Source organism: Schistocerca serialis, chromosome 5, assembly GCF_023864345.2.
Source record: "Schistocerca serialis cubense isolate TAMUIC-IGC-003099 chromosome 5, iqSchSeri2.2, whole genome shotgun sequence".
In the NCBI taxonomy this organism is placed as follows: domain Eukaryota; kingdom Metazoa; phylum Arthropoda; class Insecta; order Orthoptera; family Acrididae; genus Schistocerca; species Schistocerca serialis.
Window position 1 is genome coordinate 757999470 of NC_064642.1, and position 27034 is coordinate 758026503.

Below are 27034 nucleotides of genomic sequence, written 5' to 3' on the forward strand. Positions count from 1 at the left end.
CTACCAAAGGTATGGTTCCAAAATCTTAATAAACATTCTAAAAATGAATGAATGTACATTTTTCAGTCAATCACTTGAAGGTGAGTAAACAATTACATCACTATTGCCCCATTTAGAGACATGTAAGTTATTATTCTCCATGTTCTTCATCTTCTTTGAGCAGGCAGGGATACATGACAGTTCTAGTGGAACAGCAAGTACCTTTCATCTAACCACAGACTTGTTTGTAGAGCAGACAGACAATATGATGTCATTTAAAGGCATACACTCATTTATATGGTTTAACAAACTTTAAATATGTTTATACAATGTAAACATCTGTAGTTAGTCTTAGTTATAATACACAACACAGTTCTCATTTTTAAATCACAGGTTTATTGTATTCTACTTCATAATCAACACATAAATTTTTGAAAAAAAAAAAAAAGAAACCACTTAATATGAAAATGTTAGCATCTCATCTGATGCTGTTTTTTCTTTAATCCAATCAACATAGTCGGCTACTCGTGTAAAAACACCAGGATAACCTTTAATAGTGCAAGGTTTTCTTGACCATGAAACAATTCCAACCTGGTAACTGTTTGCTATGAGTGGACCACCAGAATCTCCCTGAAACATGTTATGTATATTAATATACAGACAGCTGACTCTTTTCCTTTTCATAACTGTGGCTCATTAATTAATCAGTGTCATGAATGAAAGGATCATATTATTATGTGTAGGTGATGTGCAAATTCATTTATTTCCAGCTGCATATCACTTAAGCTGTTAAAAACTCTAAATCTTTTTCTGTATATATTCTTGATGAAATTCAAAGAATAAACAATATTTTCATTTATGTTGTAAATAACTAGTTTATTTGACTGTGAATCATTTTGTAACAACACTGGGCAAGCCAGCAATACAAAATTAAAATTAAAATATAGTACAATGGGATAGGCTGTGTGTGTGTGTGTGTGTGTGTGTGCGGGGGGGGGGGGGGGGGGGGGGGGGGCAACATTTCAATGATGACAAAATTCTTTGAATAATTTCATATCCATTGTAAGACATATTGTTGATTTATGTTTAAATTACATTGAAATGTGCATGGGAAGAAAGTAGAATATCAATAAAGATATAAAGATGGTGTAGTAGTTCTCACATGCACACACACACACACACAACTATTTTGATGGAACAGCTATCAAAATGACTTAAGTACAATTAATGTCTAGCTGTCTTCATTTGTGACAATGTTTTCTGCATTGCTTTATAGGGTACGTACAGTCACATAATGTTTCTTTATAGGTATATGAAATCTGAAAATACTTGCTTACCCTTTATATTGTGCTAACAGTTGTTATAAGAATGCATCCTGCGGGTATGATGTCCTTAAACATTAGTTTTAGCTGTCTGCTTTGTAAAAGGTAATCATTCCTGATTCAAATGTTGGTCATGGACAATCAAGATGATGGCGAGTGTAAAAGTAAATCGTGCTTCTCCGTGGAAAAAAGTTAATTTCGGTGATAAAAAGAAAACGTGTAAATTGTAAGGACAAAATTTCAAGGCTTGATGAACGTATTTCCAGTTTACAATTTATAATCAGTACTTTAAAAACGGACATGAAGAAACTTCAATCCAGAATATGTGAGACGCTGATGAACATAGAATATTGGTCATCAGGAAACAAGTGGGAATCAGAATAAATGGTTCCCAGAAACTGCTATCTCAAAATAACACTGAAACTTCTCTGCATAGAAACAGTTAAACTTTAGTGCTTGAAAACAATCTATCACAAGTGCATAAAAACTTTATTTGGCCCATCACTGAAGATTCTTTGAACACGCCGGTTGGAGCCAAAAAGTTTGGAAATAATAGTGATAATGAGCATTTGGCGTCATTGGGCAGGAGGCCCCTTGTGGGGCAGGTCCAGCCGCCTTGGTGCAGGTCTTATTACATATGACGCCACATTGGGCGACCTGCTCACTGGGTGGGGATGAAATGATGATGAAGACAACACAACACCCAGTCCCTGAGTGGAGAAAATCTCTGACCAAGCCGGGAATCGAACCCGAGCCCGTAGGGTGGCAATCCGTCACGCTGACCACTCAACTATTGGGGCGGAAATGAATCGCATAAAGTAAACAGACCCTTGCTAATTGATCCCCGGAGTGCGAAAGTTGGAAAACGCGAGATCTGTTTATTAGGGGATGGTCACGTCTGGCGAATTTCTGCAGCGTTAATAGAAAAATACAACTTCAGGGCATCTGGAGCCCCATTATGAGAACTAACTTTCTTTCTTTCTTTCTTTCACTGGTGCCGTGTCCTGCACTGACAAGGGTTGGCATTGTTAGGAATGGATTTGGCAAGGTTTTACTTTATGGTTAAATGATGATGCCTCTTGGGTAAAATATTCTGGAGGTAAAATAGTCCCCCATTTGGATCTCCGGGCGGAGACTACTCAAGAGGACGTCGTTATCAGGAGAAAGAAAACTGGCGTTCTACGGATCGGAGTGTGGAATGTCAGATCCCTTAATACAGACACAAGCAGACATATTTAAAGACAAAGAGTTTCAGAAACTCTTTGTCTTTAAATATGTCTGCTTGTGTCTGTATGTGTGGATGTATATGTGCGTGTGTGCGAGTGTATACCTGTCCTTTTTTCCCCCTAAGGTAAGTCTTTCCGCTCCCGGGATTGGAATGACTCCTTACCCTCTCCTTTAAAACCCACTTCCTTTCGTCTTCCCCTCTCCTTCCCTCTTTCCTGATGAGGCAACAGTTTGTTGCGAAAGCTTGAATTTTGTGTGTATGTTTGTGTTTGTTTGTGTGTCTATCGACCTGCCAGCGCTTTTGTTCGGTAAGTCACCTCATCTTTGTTTTTATATATAATTTTTCCCACGTGGAATGTTTCCTTCCATTATATTGATATCATTAATTTGAATCCAACAATTACGTTTGTTATTGTCACTGTTGCATTTCGAAATCTTTTCTGTCGTCTTATTTTCCTCTTTCTGTTTTTGCCAGTAGTTTCACTTTGTATTCACCTTCTCCTTTTTACCGTAATCTGCTATACTATTTTATCCTGCCTATATATATACTCAATAATACGTAACCCACTTCCAAACCATAACCAAAAAAATTTTTTTGCCGCTTTCAGCACTACCGCCGCTATAATATCCACCGTTTCTAGTTCACAAACAGCTCCTTTCACCTCTTAAACAACCATTTCGGCCAGTTCTAATAACTTTCGCTTTATTTCCATTTCCGTTTTTCCCACATCACTGATCATTTTTAGCCGCTTCCCACAGGTTTTAACGCGATTATTTCTTCGTCAGACAATTGTTAGCCTCATTTTCATAATCTGCCACCACAATACCACTCCTTTTAATATACTACACGCAGTTTTTTCGAAATTTTCCCGAATTTCTCCGTCCTTTAACGTGTTTTGGCGGCAACACAACCACCTAACCTTTATGCACATCGTTGTCTACCAACCCAAGTCCAACATAGCCCAGCTGTAACCAACACCTTTTCGCCTTTTTTCATTCCAGATCTCCAGTTTCTTTCCGGTTCACCTTTATCTCTCCCCATATATTTTTATTTTCATTTTCATTTCACCTCATGTTACACTTTCCACCTTCTAATACCATGTCACCCTCACAACACCCCCACAATGACCCCATTAAGTTTTATTTACATTCCCTCCGCAAACATGCCTTCGCCCTAGCCAGATTACACTCCCATATTCTATTTTCTCAGGCTTGTCTGACATTTGGCATCACCCCCAAAGGCCTCACACTTAAAGTTCCCATCTCTGGCTGCAACCCTTCCTTCCATCAGTCCCTATACCAGTTCCAAACTGAACAATCCATTGCCCTCACCCACCTAATCCTTCACCTACACATCAACTCAGCCAATGAACACACCCGTCAACTCCTATCCTTAATAAAAGTCCTTAATCTTTCCTCTCCCACATCCACACCGGCTGTTCAGAGCATCCTCCTACAGGCCAACCGTAAATTAGAACAGCATGCCACCCTCCACCTCAAAAAACTATCCAATCTCCTGGTTTCCCACCTCCGGAAAGGCAACTCACTCACCCTTCACAACCTTTCCAGCAAACCTCAACCTCCTCTCATTTCACACAAACCCAGTCTCTCCCATCTACTCAATCTCCCACTTCCAGCTCCACTCCCTCCAAAACCTCAAAATTCCGATCAACACAATCTGGAACCACAACACCCTAATTCAGTAGTTAACCTTTCCTCCAAACCTCTCTCCCAATCCGAAACCTCTGTCCTATCCAAAGGCCTCACCTTCAGCCCCACTCCCAGATTCAACCAAACAGCCCTCGTCAAAGATTTACTGTCCTACACTCGTACTCTCTGCTGGAAGTATCACTTTGCCACGAAGAGAAATGATCCTAATCCTACTCCTAATGATCCGACTCCTCAAGACACCATCCAAATTGAACCCTGCCTGGAACAGTTCCGTCCTCCGTCACAGCGGGACCCACCTCCTCTTCCTCAAAATCACCCTCTCCAAACCTTCCAGGAATTTCTGACTTCCAGCCTTGCATCTCAATCCTTCTTAAAAAACCTTAATCCTACACCCAACATCACCACTGCTGAAGCCCAGGCTATCCGTGATCTGAAACTCTTTGTCTTTAAATATGTCTGCTTGTGTCTGTATGTGTGGATGGATATGTGCGTGTGTGCGAGTGTATACCTGTCCTTTTTTCCCCCTAAGGTAAGTCTTTCCGCTCCCGGGATTGGAATGACTCCTTACCCTCTCCTTTAAAACCCACTTCCTTTCGTCTTCCCCTCTCCTTCCCTCTTTCCTGATGAGGCAACAGTTTGTTGCGAAAGCTTGAATTTTGTGTGTATGTTTGTGTTTGTTTGTGTGTCTATCGACCTGCCAACGCTTTTGTTCGGTAAGTCACCTCATCTTTGTTTTTATATATATATATTTTAGATTAGATTAATACTAGTTCCATGGATCATGAATACGATATTTCGTAATGATGTGGAACGAGTCGAATTTTCCAATACATGACATAATTAGGTTAATTTAACAACATACTTAAGTTAATATAACAACTTTATTTTTTTTGTGTTTTTTTGTTTTTCTTTATTTTTTTTTTTAATATATTTGTTTTGTTTTTTCTTTTTTTTTTCTTAATTTATATCTAAAAATTCCTTTATGGAGTAGAAGGAGTTGTCATTCAGAAATTCTTTTAATTTCTTCTTAAATACTTGTTGGTTATCCGTCAGACTTTTGATACTATTTGGTAAGTGACCAAAGACTTTAGTGCCAGTATAATTCACCCCTTTCTGTGCCAAAGTTAGATTTAATCTTGAATAGTGAAGATCATCCTTTCTCCTAGTATTGTAGTTATGCACACTGCTATTACTTTTGAATTGGGTTTGGTTGTTAATAACAAATTTCATAAGAGAGTATATATACTGAGAAGCTACTGTGAATATCCCTAGATCCTTAAATAAATGTCTGCAGGATGATCTTGGGTGGACTCCAGCTATTATTCTGATTACACGCTTTTGTGCAATAAATACTTTATTCCTCAGTGATGAATACCCCCAAAATATGATGCCATATGAAAGCAATGAGTGAAAATAGGCGTAGTAAGCTAATTTACTAAGATGTTTATCACCAAAATTTGCAATGACCCTTATTGCATAAGTAGCTGAACTCAAACGTTTCAGCAGATCATCAACGTGTTTCTTCCAATTTAATCTCTCATCAATGGACACACCTAAAAATTTGGAATATTCTACCTTAGCTATATGCTTCTGATTATGGTCTATATTTATTAATGGCGTCATACCATTCCCTGTACGGAACTGTATGTACTGTGTCTTATCAAAATTCAGTGAGAGTCCGTTTACAAGGAACCACTTAGTAATTTTCTGAAAGACAGTATTGACAATTTCATCAGTTAATTCTTGTTTGTCAGGTGTGATTACTATACTTGTATCATCAGCAAAGAGAACTAACTTTGCCTCTTCATGAATATAGAATGGCAAGTCATTAATATATAATAAGAACAACAAAGGACCCAAGACTGACCCTTGTGGAACCCCATTCTTGATAGTTCCCCAGTTTGAGGAATGTGCTGATCTTTGCATGTTACGAGAACTACTTATTTCAACTTTCTGCACTCTTCCAGTTACGTACGAATTAAAACATTTGTGCACTGTCCCACTCATGCCACAATACTTGAGCTTGTCTAGCAGAATTTCATGATTTACACAATCAAAAGCCTTTGAGAGATCACAAAAAATCCCAATGGGTGGTGTTCGGTTATTCAGATCATTCAAAATTTGACTGGTGAGAGCATATATGGCATTTTCTGTTGAAAAACCTTTCTGGAAACCAAACTGACATTTTGTTAGTACTTCATTTTTACAGATATGTGAAGCTACTCTTGAATACATTACTTTCTCAAAAATTTTGGATAAAGCTGTTAGAAGGGAGATTGGACGGTAATTGTTGACATCAGATCTATCCCCCTTTTTATGCAAAGGTATAACAATAGCATATTTCAGTCTATCAGGGAAAATACCCTGTTCCAGAGAGCTATTACACAGGTGTCTGAGAATCTTACTTATCTGTTGAGAACAAGCTTTTAGTATTTTGCTGGAAATGCCATCAATTCCATGTGAGTTTTTGCTTTTAAGCAAGTTTATTATTTTCCTAATTTCAGAGGGAGAAGTGGGTGAGATTTCAATTGTATCAAATTGCATAGGTATGGCCTCTTCCATTAACAGCCTAGCATCTTCTAATGAACACCTGGATCCTACTATATCCACAACATTTAGAAAATGATTATTAAAAATATTTTCAACTTCTGACTTTTTGTTCGTAAAGTTTTCATTCAATTTGATGGTAATACTGTCTTCCTCTGCTCTTGGTTGACCTGTTTCTCTTTTAATAATATTCCAAATTGTTTTAATTTTATTATCAGAGTTGCTGATTTCAGACATGATACACATACTCCTGGATTTTTTAATAACTTTTCTTAATATAACACAGTAGTTTTTATAATTTTTGATAGTTTCTGGATCACTACTCTTTCTTGCTGTCAGATACATTTCCCTTTTCCGGTTACAAGATATTTTTATACCCTTAGTAAGCCATGGTTTGTTACAAGGTTTCTTACGAGTATATTTAACTATTTTCTTGGGGGAGCAGTTTTCAAATGCATTTACAAAAATGTCATGAAATAAATTATATTTTAAATTGGCATCAGGTTCACGGTACACCTCATCCCAGTCTAACTGCTGTAGGCTTTCCCTGAAATTTGCAATTGTTAAATCGTTGACTGAACGTACTACTTTGGAGGACTGTTTAGTATTGCTGAATGGAGCTATGTCATATATTGTAACTAGCTGTGCACCATGATCAGAAAGACCATTCTCAACAGGCTGAGCATTTATCTGGTTAAACTTATCTTGGTCTATATATATATATATATATATATATATATATATATATATATATATATATATATAAGTCTTTCCGCTCCCGGGATTGGAATGACTCCTTACCCTCTCCCTTAAAACCCACTTCCTTTCGTCTTTCCCTCTCCTTCCCTCTTTCCTGATGAGGCAACAGTTTGTTGCGAAAGCTTGAATTTTGTGTGTATGTTTGTGTTTGTTTGTGTGTCTATCGACCTACCAGCGCTTTCGTTCGGTAAGTCACCTCATCTTTGTTTTTATATATAATTTTTCCCACGTGGAATGTTTCCCTCTATTATATTGATATCATTAATTTGAATCCAACAATTACGTTTGTTATTGTCACTATTGCATTTCGAAATCTTTTCTGTCGTCTTATTTTCCTCTTTCTATTTTTGCCAGTAGTTTCACTTTGTATTCACCTTCTCCTTTTTACCGTAATCTGCTATACTATTTTATCCCGCCTATATACACTCAATAATACGTAACCCACTTCCAAACCATAACCAAAAAATTTTTTTTTGCCGCTTTCAGCACTACCGCCGCTATAATATCCACCGTTTCTAGTTCACAAACAGTTCCTTTCACCTTTTAAACAACCATTTCGGCCAGTTCTAATAACTTTCGCTTTATTTCCATTTCCGTTTTTCCCACATCACTTATATTTTTAGCCGCTTCCCACAGGTTTTAACGTCATTATTTCTTCGTCAGACAATTGTTAGCCTCATTTTAATAATCTGCCACCACAATAGCACTCCTTTCAATATACTACACGCAGTTTTTTCGAAATTTTCCCGAATTTCTCCGTCCTTTAACGTGTTTTGGCGGCAACACAACCACCTAACCTTTATGCACATCGTTGTCTACCAACCCAAGTCCAACATAGCCCAGCTGTAACCAACACCTTTTTGCCTTTTTTCATTCCAGATCTCCAGTTACTTTCCGGTTCACCTTTATCTCTCCCCATATATTTTTATTTTCATTTTCATTTGACCTCATGTTACACTTAATACCATGTCACCCTCACAACACCCCCACAACGACCCCATTAAGTTTTATTTACATTCCCTCCGCAAACATGCCTTCACCCTAGCCAGATTACCCTCCCATATTCTATTTTCTCAGGCTTGTCTGACATTTGGCATCACCCCCAAAGGCCTCACACTTAAAGTTCCCATCTCTGGCTGCAACCCTTCCTTCCATCAGTCCCTATACCAGTTCCAAACTGAACAATCCATTGCCCTCACCCACCTAATCCTTTACCTACACATCAACTCAGCCAATGAACACACCCGTCAACTCCTATCCTTAATAAAAGTCCTTAATCTTTCCTCTCCCACATCCACACCGGCTGTTCAGAGCATCCTCCTACAGGCCAACCGTAAATTAGAACAGCATGCCACACTCCACCTCAAAAAACTATCCAATCTCCTGGTTTCCCACCTCCGGAAAGGCATCTCACTCACCCTTCACAACCTTTCCAGCAAACCTCAACCTCCTCTCATTGCACACAAACCCAGTCTCTCCCATCTACTCAATCTCCCACTTCCAGCTCCACTCCCTCCAAAACCTCAAAATTCTGATCAACACAATCTGGAACCACAACACCCTAATTCAGTAGTTAACCTTTCCTCCAAACCTCTCTCCCAATCCGAAACCTCTGTCCTATCCAAAGGCCTCACCTTCAGCCCCACTCCCAGGTTCAACCAAACAGCCCTCGTCAAAGATTTACTGTCCTACACTCGTACTCTCTGCTGGAAATATCACTTTGCCATGAAGAAAAATGATCCTAATCCTACTCCTAATGATCCAACTCCCCAAGACGCCATCCAAATTGAACCCTGCCTGGAACAGTTCCGTCCTCTGTCACAGCGGGACCCACCTCCTCTTCCTCAAAATCACCCTCTCCAAACCTTCCAGGAATTTCTGACTTCCAGCCTTGCATCTCAATCCTTCTTAAAAAACCTTAATCCTACTCCCAACATCACCACTGCTGAAGCCCAGGCTATCCGTGATCTGAAGGCTGACCGATCCATCGTCATTCTTCCGGCGGACAAGGTTTCCACGACTGTGGTACTTGATCGTCGGAAGTGTGCGGCTGAGGGACTGCTTCAGCTTTCAGACAACACCACATACAAAGTTTGCCAAGGTAACCCCATTCCCGATATCCAGGCGGAGCTTCAAGGAATCCTCAGAACCTTAGGCCCCTTGCAAAACCTTTCACCTGACTCCATCAACCTCCTGACCCCACCGACACCCCGCACCCCTACCTTATACCTTCTTCCTAAAATCCACAAACCCAATCATCCCGGCTGCCTCATTGTAGCTGGTTACCAAGCCCCCACAGAACGTATCTCTGCCTACGTAGATCAACACCTTCAACCCATTACATGCAGTCTCCCATCCTTCATCAAAGACACCAACCACTTCCTTGAACGCCTGGAATCCTTACCCAATCTATTACCCCCGGAAACCATCCTTTTAACCATTGATGCCACGTCCTTATACACAAATATTCCGCACGTCCAGGGCCTCGCTGCGATGGAGCATTTCCTTTCACGCCGATCACCTGCCACCCTACCTAAAACATCTTTCCTCATTACCTTAGCCAGCTTCATCCTGACCCACAACTTCTTCACTTTTGAAGGCCAGACATACCAACAATTAAAGGGAACAGCCATGGGTACCAGGATGGCCCCCTCGTACGCCAACCTATTCATGGGTCGCTTAGAGGAAGCCTTCTTGGTTACCCAAGTCTGCCAACCCAAAGTGTGGTACAGATTTATTGATGACATCTTCATGATCTGGACTCACAGTGAAGAAGAACTCCAGAATTTCCTCTCCAACCTCAACTCCTTTGGTTCCATCCGATTCACCTGGTCCTACTCCAAATCCCTTGGCACTTTCCTTGACGTTGACCTCCACCTGTCCAATGTCCAACTTCACATGTCCGTCCACATCAAACCCACCAACAAGCAACAGTACCTCCATTATGACAGCTGCCACCCATTCCACATCAAACGGTCCCTTCCCTACAGCCTAGGTCTTAGTGGCAAACGAATCTGCTCCAGTCTGGAATCCCTGAATCATTACACCAACAACCTGACAACAGCTTTCGCATCCTGCAACTACCCTCCCGACCTGGTACAGAAGCAAATAACCAGAGCCACTTCCTCATCCCCTCAAACCCAGAATCCCCCACAGAAGAACCACAAAAGTGCCCCACTTGTGACAGGATACTTTCCGGGACTGGACCAGAGTCTGAATGTGGCTCTCCAGCAGGGATACGACTTCCTCAAATCCTGCCCTGAAATGAGATCCATCCTTCATGAAATCCTCCCCACTCTGCCAAGAGTGTCTTTCCGCCATCCACCTAACCTTCGTAACCTGATAGTTCATCCCTATGAAATCCCCAAATCACCTTCCCTACCCTCTGGCTCCTATCCTTGTAACCGCCCCCAATGCAAAACCTGTCCCATGTACCCTCCCACCACCACCTACTCCAGTCCTGTAACCCGGAAGGTGTACACGATCAAAGGCAGAGCCACGTGTGAAAGCACCCACGTGATTTACCAACTGACCTGCCTACACTGTGATGCATTATATGTGGGAATGACCACCAACAAACTGTCCATTCGCATGAATGGACACAGGCAGACAGTGTTTGTTGGTAATGAGGATCACCCTGTGGCTAAACATGCCTTGGTGCACAGCCAGCACATCTTGGCACAGTGTTACACCGTCCGAGTTATCTGGATACTTCCCACCAGCACCAACCTATCTGAACTCCGGAGATGGGAACTTGCCCTTCAGTATATCCTCTCTTCTCATTATATATATAAAAACAAAGAAGATTTGACTTACCAAACGAAAGCACTGGCACGTCAATAGACACACAAACAAACACAAACATAGACACAAAATTCAAGCTTTCGCAACAAACTGTTGCCTCATCAGGAAAGAGGGAAGGAGAGGGAAAGACGAAAGGATGTGGGTTTTAAGGGAGAGGGTAAGGAGTCATTCCAATCCCGGGAGCGGAAAGACTTACCTTAGGGGGAAAAAGGGACGGGTATACACTCGCACACACACACATATCCATCCACACATATACAGACACAAGCAGACATATTTAAAGACAAAGAATTTGGGCAGAGATGTCAGTCGAGGCGGAATTGCAGAGGCAAAGATGTTGTTGAATGACAGGTGAGGTATGAGTGGCGACAACTTGAAATTAGTGGAGATTGAGGCCTGGCGGGTAACGAGAAGAGAGGACATACTGCAGAGCAAGTTCCCATTTCCGGAGTTCGGATAGGTTGGTGCTGGTGGGAAGTATCCAGATAACCCGGACGGTGTAACACTGTGCCAAGATGTGCTGGCTGTGCACCAAGGTATGTTTAGCCACAGGGTGATCCTCATTACCAACAAACACTGTCTGCCTGTGTCCATTCATGAGAATGGACAGTTTGTTGCTGGTCATTCTCACATAGAATGCATCACAGTGTAGGCAGGTCAGTTGGTAAATCACGTGGGTGCTTTCACACGTGACTCTACCTTTGATCGTGTACACCTTCTGGGTTACAGGACTGGAGTAGGTGGTGGTGGGAGGGTACATGGGACAGGTTTTGCATTGGGGGCGGTTACAAGGATAGGAGCCAGAGGGTAGGGGAGGTGGTTTGGGAATTTCATAGGGATGAACTAACAGGTTACGAGGGTTAGGTGGATGGCGGAAAGACACTCTTGGTGGAGTGGGGAGGATTTCATGAAGGATGGATCTCATTTCAGGGCAGGATTTGAGGAAGTCATATCCCTGCTGGAGAGCCACATTCAGAATCTGATCCAGTCCCGGAAAGTATCCTGTCACAAGTGGGGCACTTTTGTGGTTCTTCTGTGGGAGGTTCTGGGTTTGAGAGGAAGAGGAAGTGGCTCTGGTTATTTGCTTCTGTACCAGGTCGGGAGGGTAGTTGCAGGATGCGAAAGCTGTTGTCAGGTTGTTGGTGTAATGCTTCAGGGATTCCGTACTGGAGCAGATTCGTTTGCCACGAAGACCTAGGCTGTAGGGAAGGGACTGTTTGATGTGGAATGGGTGGCAGCTGTCGTAATGGAGGTACTGTTGTTTGTTGGTGGGTTTGATGTGGACAGACGTGTGAAGCTGGCCATAGGACAGATGGAGGTCAACATCAAGGAAAGTGGCGTGGGATTTGGAGTAGGACCAGGTGAATCTGATGGAACCAAAGGAGTTGAGGTTGGAGAGGAAATTCTGGAGTTCTTCTTCACTGTGAGTCCTGATCATGAAGATGTCATCAATAAATCTGTACCAAACTTTGGGTTGGCAGGCCTGGCTAGCCAAGAAGGCTTCCTCTAAGCGACCCATGAATAGGTTGGTGTACGAGGGGGCCATCCTGGTACCCATGGCTGTTCCCTTTAACTGTTGGTATGTCTGGCCTTCAAAAGTGAAGAAGTTGTGGGTCAGGATGAAGCTGGCTAAGGTAATGAGGAAAGAGGTTTTAGGTGGGGTGGCAGGTGACCGGCGTGAAAGGAAATGCTCCATCGCAGCGAGGCCCTGGATGTGCGGAATATTTGTGTATAAGGATGTGGCATCAATGGTTAAAAGGATGGTTTCCGGGGGTAACAGATTAGGTAAGGATTCCAGGCGTTCGAGAAAGTGGTTGGTGTCTTTGATGAAGGATGGGAGACTGCATGTAATGGGTTGAAGGTGTTGATCTACGTAGGCAGAGATACGTTCTGTGGGGGCTTGGTAACCAGCTACAATGGGGCAGTCGGGATGATTGGGTTTGTGAATTTTAGGAAGAAGGTAGGGGTGCGGGGTGTCGGTGGGGTCAGGAGGTTGATGGAGTCAGGTGAAAGGTTTGGCAAGGGGCCTAAGGTTCTGAGGATTCCTTGAAGCCTGGACATCGGGAATGGGATTACCTTGGCAAACTTTGTATGTGGTGTTGTCTGACAGCTGACGCAGTCCCTCAGCCACATACTCCCGACGATCAAGTACCACGGTCATGGAACCCTCGTCCACCGGAAGAATGACGATGGATCGGTCAGCCTTCAGATCACGGATAGCCTGGGCTTCAGCAATGGTGATGTTGGGAGTAGGATTAAGGTTTCTTAAGAAGGATTGAGATGCAAGGCTGGAAGTCAGAAATTCCTGGAAGGTTTGGAGAGGGTGATTTTGAGGAAGAGGAGGTGGGTCCCTCCGCGACGGAGGACGGAACTGTTCGAGGCAGGGTTCAATTTGGATAGTGTCCTGGGGAGTTGGATCATTAGCAGTAGGATTAGGATCATTTTTCTTCATGGCAAAGAGATATTTCCAGCAGAGAGTACGAGAGTAGGACAGTAAATCTTTGACGAGGGCTGTTTGGTTGAATCTGGGAGTGGGGCTGAAGGTGAGGACTTTGGATAGGACAGAGGTTTCGGATTGGGAGAGAGGTTTGGAGGAAAGGTTAACTACTGAATTAGGGTATTGCGGTTCCAGATTGTGTTGATTGAAATTTTGAGGTTTTGGAAGGAGTGGAGCTGGAAGTGGGAGATTGAGTAGATGGGAGAGACTGGGTTTGTGTGCAATGAGAGGAGGTTGAGGTTTGCTGGAAAGGTTGTGAAGGGTGAGTGAGTTGCCTTTCCGGAGGTGGGAAACCAGGAGATTGGATAGTTTTTTGAGGTGGAGGGTGGCATGCTGTTCTAATTTGTGGTTGGCCTGTAGGAGGATGCTCTGAACAGCCGGTGTGGATGTGGGAGAGGAAAGATTGAGGACTTTTATTAAGGATAAGAATTGACGGGTGTGTTCATTGGCTAAGTTGATGTGTAGGTGAAGGATTAGGTGGGTGAGGGCAATGGATTGTTCAGTTTGGAACTGGTATAGGGACTGATGGAAAGAACCCAAGTCCAACATAGCCCAGCTGTAACCAACACCTTTTCGCCTTTTTCACACCAGATCTCTAGTTACTCTCCAGTTCACCTTTATCTCTCCCCATATATTTTTATTTTCATTTTCATTTCAGCCTCATGTTACACTTTCCACCTTCTAATACCATGTCACCCTCACAACACCCCCACAACGACCCCATTAAGTTTTATTTACATTCCCTCCGCAAACATGCCTTTGCCCTAGCCAGATTGCGCTCCCATATTCTATTTTCTCAGGCTTGTCTAACATTTGGCATTACCTACTCCAGTCCTGTAATCTGGAAGGTGTACACGATCAAAGGCAGAGCCACGTGTGAAAGCACCCACGTGATTTACCAACTGACCTGCCTACACTGTGATGCATTCTATGTGGGAATGACCACCAACAAACTGTCCATTCGCATGAATGGACACAGGCAGACAGTGTTTGTTGGTAATGAGGATCACCCTGTGGCTAAACATGCCTTGGTGCATGGCCAGCACATCTTGGCACAGTGTTACACCGTCCGGGTTATCTGGATACTTCCCACCAGCACCAACCTATCCGAACTCCGGAGATGGGAACTTGCTCTTCAGTATATCCTCTCTTCCTCGTTACCCGCCAGGCCTCAATCTCCGCTAATTTTGAGTTGCCGCCACTCATACTTCACCTGTCATTCAACAACATCTTTGCCTCTGCGCTTCCGCCTCGACTGACATCTCTGCCCAAACTCTTTGTCTTTAAATATGTCTGCTTGTGTCTGTATATGTGTGGATGGATATGTGTGTGTATGCGAGTGTATAACCATCCTTTTTTCCCCCTAAGGTAAGTCTTTCTGCTCCTGGGATTGGAATGACTCCTTACCCTCTCCCTTAAAACCCACATCCTTTCGTCTTTCCCCCTCCTTTCCTCTTTCCTGATGAGGCAACAGTTTGTTGCGAAAGCTTGAATTTTGTGTGTGTGTTTGTTTGTGTGTCTATCGACGTGCCAGCGCTTTCGTTTGGTAAGTCACATCATCTTTGTTTTTTATTTTTTTATATATATATATATATGTACCCTTTGCCAGAGATACATTTTCATACTCTGTGGTGGATATGTCATTTGCATTATGATTTTCTGAACTTAAAAGTCTGTCTCACTTTCATCTTCCAAATGTCTAGAATTTATTCATATGTACAACTGTGATGACGCATTAAAAAGAAAGATCACTTGAGAAAATTATTAAAAACATTATGACACATAGTTGTTGGTTGTACCTACCTTCAGAAGATGAAATATTTAATACTGTTGATAGCCACACATGAAGGTACATATATTACCCTTGTATTTCCTTCTTTGGGGAGGAGCGGTGTGTGGGATGGGGAAGGTTAAAAAGAAAGGAGTTGGCAATCAGACCCCAGGATGAAAGTTACCCATCTGTTGTGAGAATGAGCGGAGATGATCATAAAGTAAAATCTCTTACAGATTCACTACAATCTCTTCCCAGCCATCCCACAGTCAGATGATTAAACATCTCTCGTCTGACTACAAGCGATATTGCCTCGTCATCTTCAACCGGATCTGGTGTGATGGCATCTTTCCATCACACTGGTTGGAGAGCACCATCACTCTGGTGCTAAAACCCAGTAAAAATACGCTTGATGTGGATAGCTATTGGACCATCACCCTCACCAACGTTCTCTGTAAGCTTCTGGAATGTATTGTGTGTTGGCGGTTGGGTTGGGTCCTGGAGTCAGGTGGCCTATGGTTCCATGTCAGGGTAGCTTCTGCTGGGGCAGCTTCTGTCAAGGTCTCTCTACCACTGATAATCTTGTGTCCCTTGCGTCTGCCATCAGAACAGCCTTTTCCAGATGCCAACACCTTGTTGCCATATTTTTGATTTACAAAAAGCATATGACACCACCTGGCGACATCATATCCTTGGCACATTATACGAGTGGGGTATCCGAGGCCCACTCCCAATTTTTATCCAGAATTACCTGTCGCTTCGTACTTTCTGTGTCCAGGTTTATGCCTCTCATAGTTCTCCCCATAACCAGGAGAATAGAGTCCCACAGGGCTCTGTATTGAGTGTATCTCTATTTTTAGTGGCCATTAATGGTCTAGCAGCAGCTGTAGGGCTGTCCTTCTCACCCTCTTTGTATGTGGACAACTTCTGCATTTTGTACTGCTCCACCAGTACTGGTATTGCTGAGCAGCGCCTACAGAGAGCCATCAAAAAGGCGCAGTCATGGGCTCTAGCACATGGCTTTCAGTTTTCAGCCACAAAGTTGTGTGTCATGCACTTCAGTTGGTGTTGTACCATTCATCCGGAACTGGCATTTTGCCTTACTGATGACCCTCTCACTGTAGTGGAGACATACTGATTTTTTGGACTGGTTTTTGACGCCCAGACGTGGCTTCCTCACCTTCATCTGCTAAAGCGGAAGTGCTGGCAGCACCTCAATGCGCTCCGCTGCCTGAGCAACACCGGCTGGGGTGCGGATCGCACTACACTGCTTCAGCTATACAGAGCCCTTGTTCAATCCCACCTTGACTATGGGAGTTTGATTGATGGTTCAGCGGCGCCCTCAGCCATTGCGTTTACCCAACCCAGTGAACCACTGTGGCATTCGACTAGGGTCGGGAGCTTTTAGGACGAGTCCAGTGACCAGCGCCCTTGCAGAGGCTGGAGTTCCTCCATTGCAGGTCAGGTGTGCACAACTGCTCACCAGTTGCATTGCACATGTTCATAGTTCTCCTGCACATCTGAATTACCATCTCCTTTTCCCACCCATGGTGGTTCGTCTGCCACATTGGCGGTCCAGGTCAGGGTTTACAATTGCAGTTTGCGTCCTATCCCTTCTATCTGAACTGAAGTCCTTGCCTTTACCATCTATACTTGAAGTCCAATCATGTACACCTCCATGGTGTACACGTAGGCCATGGTTTCACTTGGACCTTTCTCATGGCCCAAAGGACTCAGTTTACCCTGTGGCTCTCCACTGACACTTCATCTCGATTCTTGACATGTACCGAGGCCATGAAGTGATTTACACTGATGGCAAGACTACTGATGGTCATATTGGCTTCACGTATGTCCATGGAGGACATACTAAACAGCATTCCTTGACCCATTGCTGCAGTGTTTTCACTGCAGAGCAGGTGGCTATATCTCATGCTCTTAAGCACGTCAGTTCATGCCCTGGGAAGTCGTTTCTTCTGTTTATTGACACCTTGAGCACGTAGGTGTGTAGAATATATGAGTCTGGCGACATACCATCTGACTTTCAGAAAAGCATCAACCACACAATTCCGAAGACGGCAAGAGCCGACAAGTGCGAGAATTATCGCACAATCAGCTTAACAGCTCATGCATCGAAGCTGCTTACAAGAATAATATACAGAAGAATGGAAAAGAAAATTGAGAATGCGCTAGGTGATGATCAGTTTGGCTTTAGGAAAAGTAAAGGGACGAGAGAGGCAATTCTGACGTTACGGCTAATAATGGAAGCAAGGCTAAAGAAAAATCAAGACACTTTCATAGGATTTGTCGACCTGGAAAATGCGTTCGACAATATAAAATGGTGCAAGCTGTTCGAGATTCTGAAAAAAGTAGGGGTAAGCTATAGGGAGAGACGGGTCATATACAATATGTACAACAACCAAGAGGGAATAATAAGAGTGGATGATCAAGAACGAAGTGCTCGTATTAAGAAGGGTGTAAGACAAGGCTGTAGCCTTTCACCCCTACTCTTCAATCTGTACATCGAGGAAGCAATGATGGAAATAAAAGAAAGTTTCAGGAGTGGAATAAAAATACAAGGTGAAAGGATATCAATGATACGATTCGCTGATGACAATGCTATCCTGAGTGAAAGTGAAGAAGAATTAAATGATCTGCTGAACAGAATGAACAGTCTAACGAGTACACAGTATGGTTTGAGAGTAAATCGGAGAAAGACGAAGGTAATGAGGAGTAGTAGAAATGAGAACAGCGAGAAACTTAACATCAGGATTGATGGTCACGAAGTCAATGAAGTTAAGGAATTCTGCTACCTAGGCAGTAAAATAACCAATGACGGACGGAGCAAGGAGGACATCAAAAGCAGACTCGCTATGGCAAAAAAGGCATTTCTGGCCAAGAGAAGTCTACTAATATCAAATACCGGCCTTAATTTGAGGAAGAAATTTCTGAGGATGTACATCTGGAGTACAGCATTGTATGGTAGTGAAACATGGACTGTGGGAAAACCGGAACAGAAGAGAATCGAAGCATTTGAGATGTGGTGCTATAGACGAATGTTGAAAATTAGGTGGACTGATAAGGTAAGGAATGAGGAGGTTCTACGCAGAATCGGAGAGGAAAGAAATATGTGGAAAACACTGATAAGGAGAAGGGACAGGATGATAGGACATCTGCTAAGACATGAGGGAATGACTTCCATGGTACTAGAGGGAGCTGTAGAGGGCAAAAACTCTAGAGGAAGACAGAGATTGGAATACGTGAAGCAAATAATTGAGGACGTAAGTTGCAAGTGCTACTCTGAGATGAAGAGGTTAGCACAGGAAAGGAATTCGTGGTGGGCTGCATAAAACCAGTCAGTAGACTGATGACTAAAAAAAAAAGAGCAGCCTACAAGCTATCGACCAGTGCTACCCTTGTCATTATTTAGTAGTAACCATCCAGGAGGCCACCTATGCTTTGGAACAGTCTGGTCGTTTAGTGGTGTTTGTGTGGACCCCAGGACACATTGGAATCCCAGCCAATGAACTTGCTGACAGGCTGGCCAAACAGGGTACACAGAAACTGCTTATGGAGACTGGCATTCCAATAACCGACCTGCATTCATTTTTATGTCACCAGGTTTTTCGGCTTTGGGAGACAGAATGGCATAGTCTCAGTACTCACAACAGACTGCGTGCCATTAAGGAGGCTATGAATGTGTGGCAGTCTTCCATGTGGACCTCTCGCAGGGACTCTGTGGTTCCCTGCCGGCTCTGCATTGGCCACACTTGGGTGACCCAAGGCTACCTCCTGCACTGTGAATACCCGCCTCAGTGTCGATGTGGTGCCTAGTTGACAGTGGGCCATATTCTGGTGCACTGCCCCACTTTGGCTGCCGTGTGACGAAATCTTTGGGTATCAGACTCGTTGCTGCTAATTTATCTGACAATGCCTCGTTGGCTGATTTAGTTCTATGTTTTATTCATGAGGGTGGGTTTTATCATTTGATCTAAATTTTAGCGCATTTCCTTTGTCCCTCTGTGTCCAGCACAGTGCTTTTAAGGTGGGGGTTTTAATGTGTTGCAGAGTGGCTGGCTTTTCCTTTTTATTCTCATGGTCAGCCAGCCATGATAATCTGTTTTGTCCTTCTAATCTCTTTTACCTGTTTCTTGCATTTCTTTGGTTTTCTTCTCCCCTTTTTTCCATTTAAGAGTTTGTTGCCATTCTGTCATTCTTGTGGTTTTTCCTTGCTCTCCATTATGTGGTTGTCAGTCTTGCTTGTTTTATTGTCACCCTTGTGGCATTGTGTTATTCAGAACAAGGGACCGATGACCTAGCTGTTTGGTCCCTTCCCCTCCCCCCCCCCCCCCCTCCTGCCCCCTCTTTTAAACCAACCATTGGGTAAGTGGAATCATTCTACAAAGGAGTTTGCTTACAAATTACTTACGTGAACAGTTCTAGAATATAGTTCAAGTGCGTGGGACCCATACCAAATAGGACTAACAGGGGACATTGAACATATTGAGAGAAGGGCAGCATGAATGGTCACAGGTTTCTTTGATCCATGGAATAGAGTCCCAGAGATACTGAAGGGACTGAAATGGATGTATCTTGAAGATAGACATCCTGAGAAAGTTTATTAACAAAGTTTCAAGAACTGGCTTTAAATGATGTCTCTAAGAATATATTACAACCCTTTATGTATCACTCACATAGGTATTGTGAGGATAAGATTAGAATAATTACTGCACACACAGAAACATTTAATTAACCCTTTTAGTGCCAAATACGATCTGATTGTGATCCAGATTTTCGGCGAAAAATGCCAGTAACGATCTGATCGTGATGCCTTTCTCATTCATTTTTTCCGCACTTGAAGCCAAAGTTGTTAGTATTTCCTAGCAAATGAGAAAGGCATCACGATCAGATCGTTACTGGCATTTTTCGCTGAAAATCTGGATCACGATCAGATCGTATTTGGCACTAAAAGGGTTAATCATAATTCCTGTGCTCCATACGTGAACTGAACAGGAAGAAACCCTAAAAACTGGTACAACCGGATGCAACCCTCTGCCATGCACCTCACAGTTGTTTGCAGAGTATAGATGTACATGTAGATTGGGTGAGGACGATATGGCAGTCTGTCAGTACTGCTGGGCCTTCTGAGGCATTTTCAGTTGGAGGAGGAGGAAATGTAAGAAAATATCGAATTACCATATATACCTCTTCAAATCACATATGTAGTAACTTTTATTAAATTTTCTCCAGGTGTTCCACTGTTATGTTTGAACATACATACATATCTATCATTCTAAAATACATTGATAGTGCTATGTCAGAGTGAAATTGCTGCCTTTTCTCTACACAGACTTCTGCAGCTTGTGGCTCTGGAAGAAAATACATTGATAAACAAATCTGGTGGTGGACAGATGAAGACATGCAAGCAAGCAAGGAGAAAAAGATGGCCTACAAGACTTGGTGGAACTCACGACTTGACACTGATCTCCAGAAATATCGCAACCTGAAATCAGCAGAAACAGAGCAGTAGCTGCAGCAAAAGACCAGTATTACTAGACACTGTATGACCAGCTTGACACACCATTGGGAGGAAACAATATCTACCATCTTGCTAAGAAACGTCACAGTTCAACTCAGGACATTGGACACGTCATGCACATCAAGGGAGCTGACGCCAAACTGCTGAGTGATAAACAATCTATTCTCCAGGGTTGGACGGACTACCTTCATAACACCAGCAACAGAGTTTACGCATCCATCAATTACTAGTCCTGATCCTACTTTAGGACCCGTCCCCTCAGTAACACCTGAAGAAGTAATGCTTGCCATCAACAAGATGAAAAATGGAAAAGCAACTGCCCCAGGTTAACTACCAGTGGAAATCTGGAAAATGCTCAGAAAGCCTGCTTCAGAATTCCTTGCCTCACTCTTCAACCAAGTCATCAGCAAAAAACAATTTCCACAAGCCTGGACAACTAGCATAACAGTTCCAATCTGAAAGAGAAAAGGAGACGTGAACGATTGCTCGACTTATCACCCTATTCGACGCCTCTGTCATACTTTAAAGATCTTTCAATGGATACTTGATAGCAGACTCAGAACTATTGTCTCTGTAACACAAAATCAGTGTGGATTTGTTAAAGGATGCAGCACCATTGATGCTATCCATGCCATGCCCCTTTTGATGGATAAACACAGAGGGAGAGTCAGAAGAATGTACACATGGCATTCCTAGACCTAGAAAAGTCTTCCAATCATATCCCATATGATCTTATTTGGCAAGCTCTTCACTGTCATGGCACCCCTGAAGAATATGTAAGCTGGGTGCAACTTTTGTACCGTAATTCCACTAGTGTTGTTCAGAGTCCTGCTGGAATTTCTCCGCCCTTCGATATCACTGTGGATGTTCATCAGGGTTCTGCCCTTCCATCATTGCTATTCATCCTTTGCATGGATATGGCAACAGCTGACATACAGACTTCACATCCCTGAACCCTTCTTTATGCAGATGATGGGTACTTGCCGACCAAGCCCACCCTGAACTCCAGCACCAGGTTCAAACGTGGGAGGACAGAATAGCTGAAAATGGACTGCAACTCAAAGTCCAGAAGACGGAGTACCTATAATATGGTTCCCAAACCAGAGGCACCATAAGTATCAGTGAAGAAGACCATGCATTTTAAGTACCTAGGGTCTGTCATCACCTCAGACTGCGACACAGCTCTTGTTACCCGGATGAGGGTGAATGCAGCTTGGCTCAAGTGGAGACAGGTCACTGGAGTCCTCTGTGATAAAAAGATGCCTTAGTATCTAAAGCAAAAGTATATAAGACCACGGTATGCCCAACAGCAATGTATGGGACTGAGTGTCACCCTATGATGACAGGAGAAAATGTTACACACCATGGAGACAAAGAGGCTTTGATGGTCCATGGGGCTGACATGATGTGACCACGTAAAAAATACAGACGTATTTTTGTATGCAAAGGTTTGGTGTCGTGCTGATCACCAACGAAGTGAGGGAAGCCCATCTTCACTGGTATGGCCACATCATGAGCAAACAAGACAATTCAGTTGCAGGCTTAAGACTAGAAGATGTCAATGACAGGGAGAAATGGAGGAGATGTAGCAAAACAGAACAGCAGACCCCACAAGTCGGGATTAATACTTGGAAAGAGAGAGAGAGTGAGAGAGAGAAACTTAATAGTTCGTTCAGACTCACTTGCATCTGAGCTCTCTCATAAATGAATGGTTTTTATTATTAATAGGTGATGTCACAGATAAGTTTTGGATTTTGAATAGTAGGTCCCATTTTGATCCAGGAAGAATTTATGGGGACAGATAGGTCACTCAAGCACAGTTCCACATGCTTGAGCAGGCCTAATATATCTTATTGACAGCAGGGGTCTCACTAATGATTTTTTTTTTTTTTTTTTTTTTTTGCATCTGTAGCCATTCACCTCATCAACACATAGTTCATTTTGAGGTTTAGAATTTTTCATAGGTTTACAGCGATTTCTCTCATGCTTCCAAAGTCACAATCTACTTAGCTAAAATATCATACATGGTCTCTGTGAAGCACAATTTTCCAGATTTGCCTCAAATGGTGATCACTGATGCATTCAAAGACCTTGACACGACTGAAAAATGACAATTCTTGTCAGTCCTCAGCTTGAGAATCCCATGCTCATCAAATCCAAACTCGTGTATGAGTGGCTGTTTTCTGTAAGATGATTGCCATTGAGAGTAATTAGAAGGGCATACAACTTTATGAAACGCTATAGATATATTAGTCTCTTTATTGGTCCATTGAAAAATAATTATTAGCCTAAAAATTATCAACAAAACCTGGAAAAGACAGTTTATGCACTAATGGCTGAAACTTAAGCCTAATCAGGAGAACGGGAAAATGTGAAAGAGAAACAGTAAGCATTCAGTGTAAATTCATCATGTAACAGAATTGTGCTGTAAGTGTAGAAAAACAGGACACCATAAATCATACAACATGTGCTCAAAAGATAATGAAAAGCATTGCATTAGAAATCATTATGTCCTGGAAATGTTTTGACTTTATCATTACCAAAGTCCAGTAATTAGGTGAAACATACAATAGTGCATACCACACAGATCCCATTTGCCCTGTGGCTTGTAGGGTTTTTGAAGCAGATACACTGGTGTCCATAATTAAAGCAGCAAGCCACTATTTCCCCATCCTGTGTCTAATTCACAATACAATCACACAAACTGTCAACAGGTGCCAGTACGATAGTGTCCTGCATGGAAGGTGGGATTCTGGTCAATGGACAACGATGGCAACTATAATGTCAGGGCACCTATCAAACAGGGTAGTGCTTGCCACATAGTGCCACATTCACAGTTGCTGGCTACACAGTCACAGACAGTGCAGTATGACACAGTGAAGATGCCTACCAGGCTCTCTGCAGTGGAGGGCCATGGGAAGAATGGAAGCAAACTGCTGTGGCCCCATGGCTTAATGTGAATCATTCTGTTGTTTTTCAGATGTGGTGACAGTTTATAGAAAACAAAACTGTATCACGAGGAGCAGGGTGGGGCCAACCACTTGTAATATCAGAAAGGGAGAACTGTTATTTGGCTGTAAGGGCATAATGGTACTGCCTTAGTACCGCACTGCAGCTGGCATCTAACCTTGCAGCGTCCACTGGACTTGTTGCAGTGATGCAAATAGTGTACAGAAGGCTTTGATAGAGTGGCCTTTATTGTCGGAGACCTGCTGTATGTGTACCTCTGAAGCATCTTCACAAAAGAGAATGTCTAGAGTGGAGCCGTCAACATGCCACCTGGTCAGTTGAACAATGGGCCAATGTTCTTTTCACAATTGAGTCTGGATTTGCGCTGGACAGTGATTCTCAGTGGATTATATCTGGAGGTAACATGGAACATGATTTCAGGACCCAACCATAGAAGAAAGAGACTGATATCGAGGATGATCGCTAATGGCAAGGGCAGGGATTATGTTGACCACTGGAACACCTCTTCATGAAATTGTATGGTTACATAGGCAACATTTAACTGCTGTTAGGTATCATGATGAGATCTTGGGACCTCATATGCTGCTGTTGTGAGGTGCTGTGGGCCCAGACTTCATATTGCTAGATGATAGTGCTCGAACCCAGAGAGCAAGCCTGGTTGATGTTTTGTTTGAAAGAGAAGGTATTGCACACATGGCGTGGCCTGCTCATTCTCCTAATTTGAATCCCATAGAGCACATTGCGATGCACTAGGGACACATGTTGCATCGCATCAGCATCCAAAAACCATTCTCCAAGACTTGTGAGCAGTGCTGCAGAAAGAATAGGCATTATTGCCTCAACATGAGATTGATGGGATCATTCACGGCATGCCCCACTGTTTGTCAAGCCTGTGCTGCTGCCGGTGGTCACAGCCCATACTGAGCACATTAACCAGTTGTCAGACTGTGTGTGTGTAAATACATTAAGTTGTAAAAAAACTAAGAACGTTTTTGTCTACCATTATGCATATTGCATTTGTTTATGTTCTGTATTCTTTACATTGTTTCTACTTTACAGTCACCTGATTATACTGTTTTGTGGCAAAAAAATGCAACCTTGCAAAATTTTAGTTTGTTGCTTTAATTGTTGACACCAGTGTAAGTCACTGACTGCAACCTAAGTACTGTTGAATATGCCCCAAAGTACCCTTTTGAGGTGTAAAATTGTTGAGGCTTTGTATCAACAAAAACATTCAGTAGCAGACATAAGCTTTGACCAATGGTGTAACAGTGTTGTGGTATGTCACGTCACAGTTGTTTGCCACATTTGCAGAGTATTTGATAGTATGATGTGGTGCTCTCTTGTACTGAATTTTGATGTTTTTAACCTATTTTGCCGAGTTACTTGTGACTGTTGCAATCAAAGGTAGATAGTGGTAGTGCTTTGTTTTGCACTTTGTAATTCTTAGAATCTGTCATAGAAATGACAACAAAATTCAACGGTCATTATTTTAATGTTGCTGTGTGCTATGATACGACCAACAACATTAAGGTTTTGCAACATAAAGGCTCACTGGCTTAATTTGTATAGTACCATGTGTGTGACAAGTATATCAAGTTGACTAAAGTTTCTACTTGTTTTTTTTTTTTTTCAGAGTAATGTATGATTTCATTTGTGTTAATTTCATTTTTATTTGAATTTTGTATTGGGGACGGAGTTAGTTGGTGACTGAGTGGCATTTCGCGGCAGGATGTGGCTTTGGAGATTAGGATAGATTTCTTTAAAAGTAATAAATAGTGGCTTTTTGGCTAAACTTAAGTATTAATCTGCACCAAAGGAAAGTTACCAATGTGAACCAGGGGTTGTAAATGGCTTTTGTGGATTATGTGTGAACTAGTGCCACAAACTGACAGAAGTAACCCCTGTTTTGGTAAATGTGCGAACTGGTATAGAACAAAAGTGAATGGGGTGACAGAGTTGTATGTATCATAGCCTGAAGTCTAAGTTAGTTTGGAATGTTACAAGTTGTTTGTGAGTTGGCAAAGCCAACAAATGTGAATGAAGAAAACTGGCTGTAGTGACAGATAGATCTGTCACATAGTTCGAGGTCTAGCTTAGATTTGAATGCGATAGCTTGATCATACTTGCAGCAATCACCTTTAAAATGATCATTTTAAAAACTTGGTGTAATTCATAATGTTCTGATTTCCAAGGTGGTGTTTTGGCAGGAACCTAAGTATTTACTTAAATTTTACAGAACATTCCATTTTGTACTGTGGCATTCTGCACAACTATTTTTCTTTACGGTGCTGGGTGTTTTAATTCACTTGTCATTGGTCCCACTGCCTTACCCAGTCAGTCAACACAACCTGTTGCTAAAAGCACTCCCATATATGTGATAAAATATAATTTTCAGCACACTGTATGACAATTTATCAAATATAATACATATAGTTCGTACCTACATTTCAGTAGTCTTCGTATGATTACGTAAATCTCTTTTTAATTGTTCCCAGATATATTCTTCAATTTTACCTGGGCTTTTTAAAAAATTGTTATTCATGGTACGAAGTATGTCTTATATGATACATTTATAATTTTTTAATGAAATTACTTATGAATTTGTGGGTTGCTTTCTTTGTTTTTGTAGTTAATAATGTTTACTTATGCTTGGCATGGTTAGTGGCTATCATGGAGTTGGTTCTAGTTATTAAGTAAAGTGATGTTTTCAGTACTGGGTTTTTGCAGAAAGTTATGGTTTCTTGCTATTGTTGACTTTGCCGTAGCTATGTAGACCAAGTGAAGTTTTTGATACCATTTTTTGCAGTGGTGCATTTTGGATTCTTTGTGTCAAGTGCTTCATTCTGGCTATATCACTTGAGTGAAGTCTTCAGTAGTAGTTTTTGCAGTGAGCTTTGGTTTTTTGCCTAGGCACCACAGCTTGCAGTCTTGCAGTAGCATTCTCACTT

At 42.3% G+C, this 27034-nt stretch overlaps 1 protein-coding gene across 1 annotated transcript in view; it reads right to left on the bottom strand.

Moving 5' to 3' along the window:
• Positions 1 to 421: 421 nt before the first annotated feature.
• The window catches only part of LOC126481254 (chymotrypsin-1-like), a 191324-nt gene continuing 164711 nt past the window's right edge, over positions 422 to 27034 (bottom strand). Inside the window, exon 7 of the mRNA XM_050104873.1 lies at positions 422 to 609. Coding sequence (XP_049960830.1) covers positions 436 to 609 — 174 coding nt within the window. The 3' untranslated portion in view covers positions 422 to 435. The remainder of the gene's footprint in view (positions 610 to 27034) is intronic.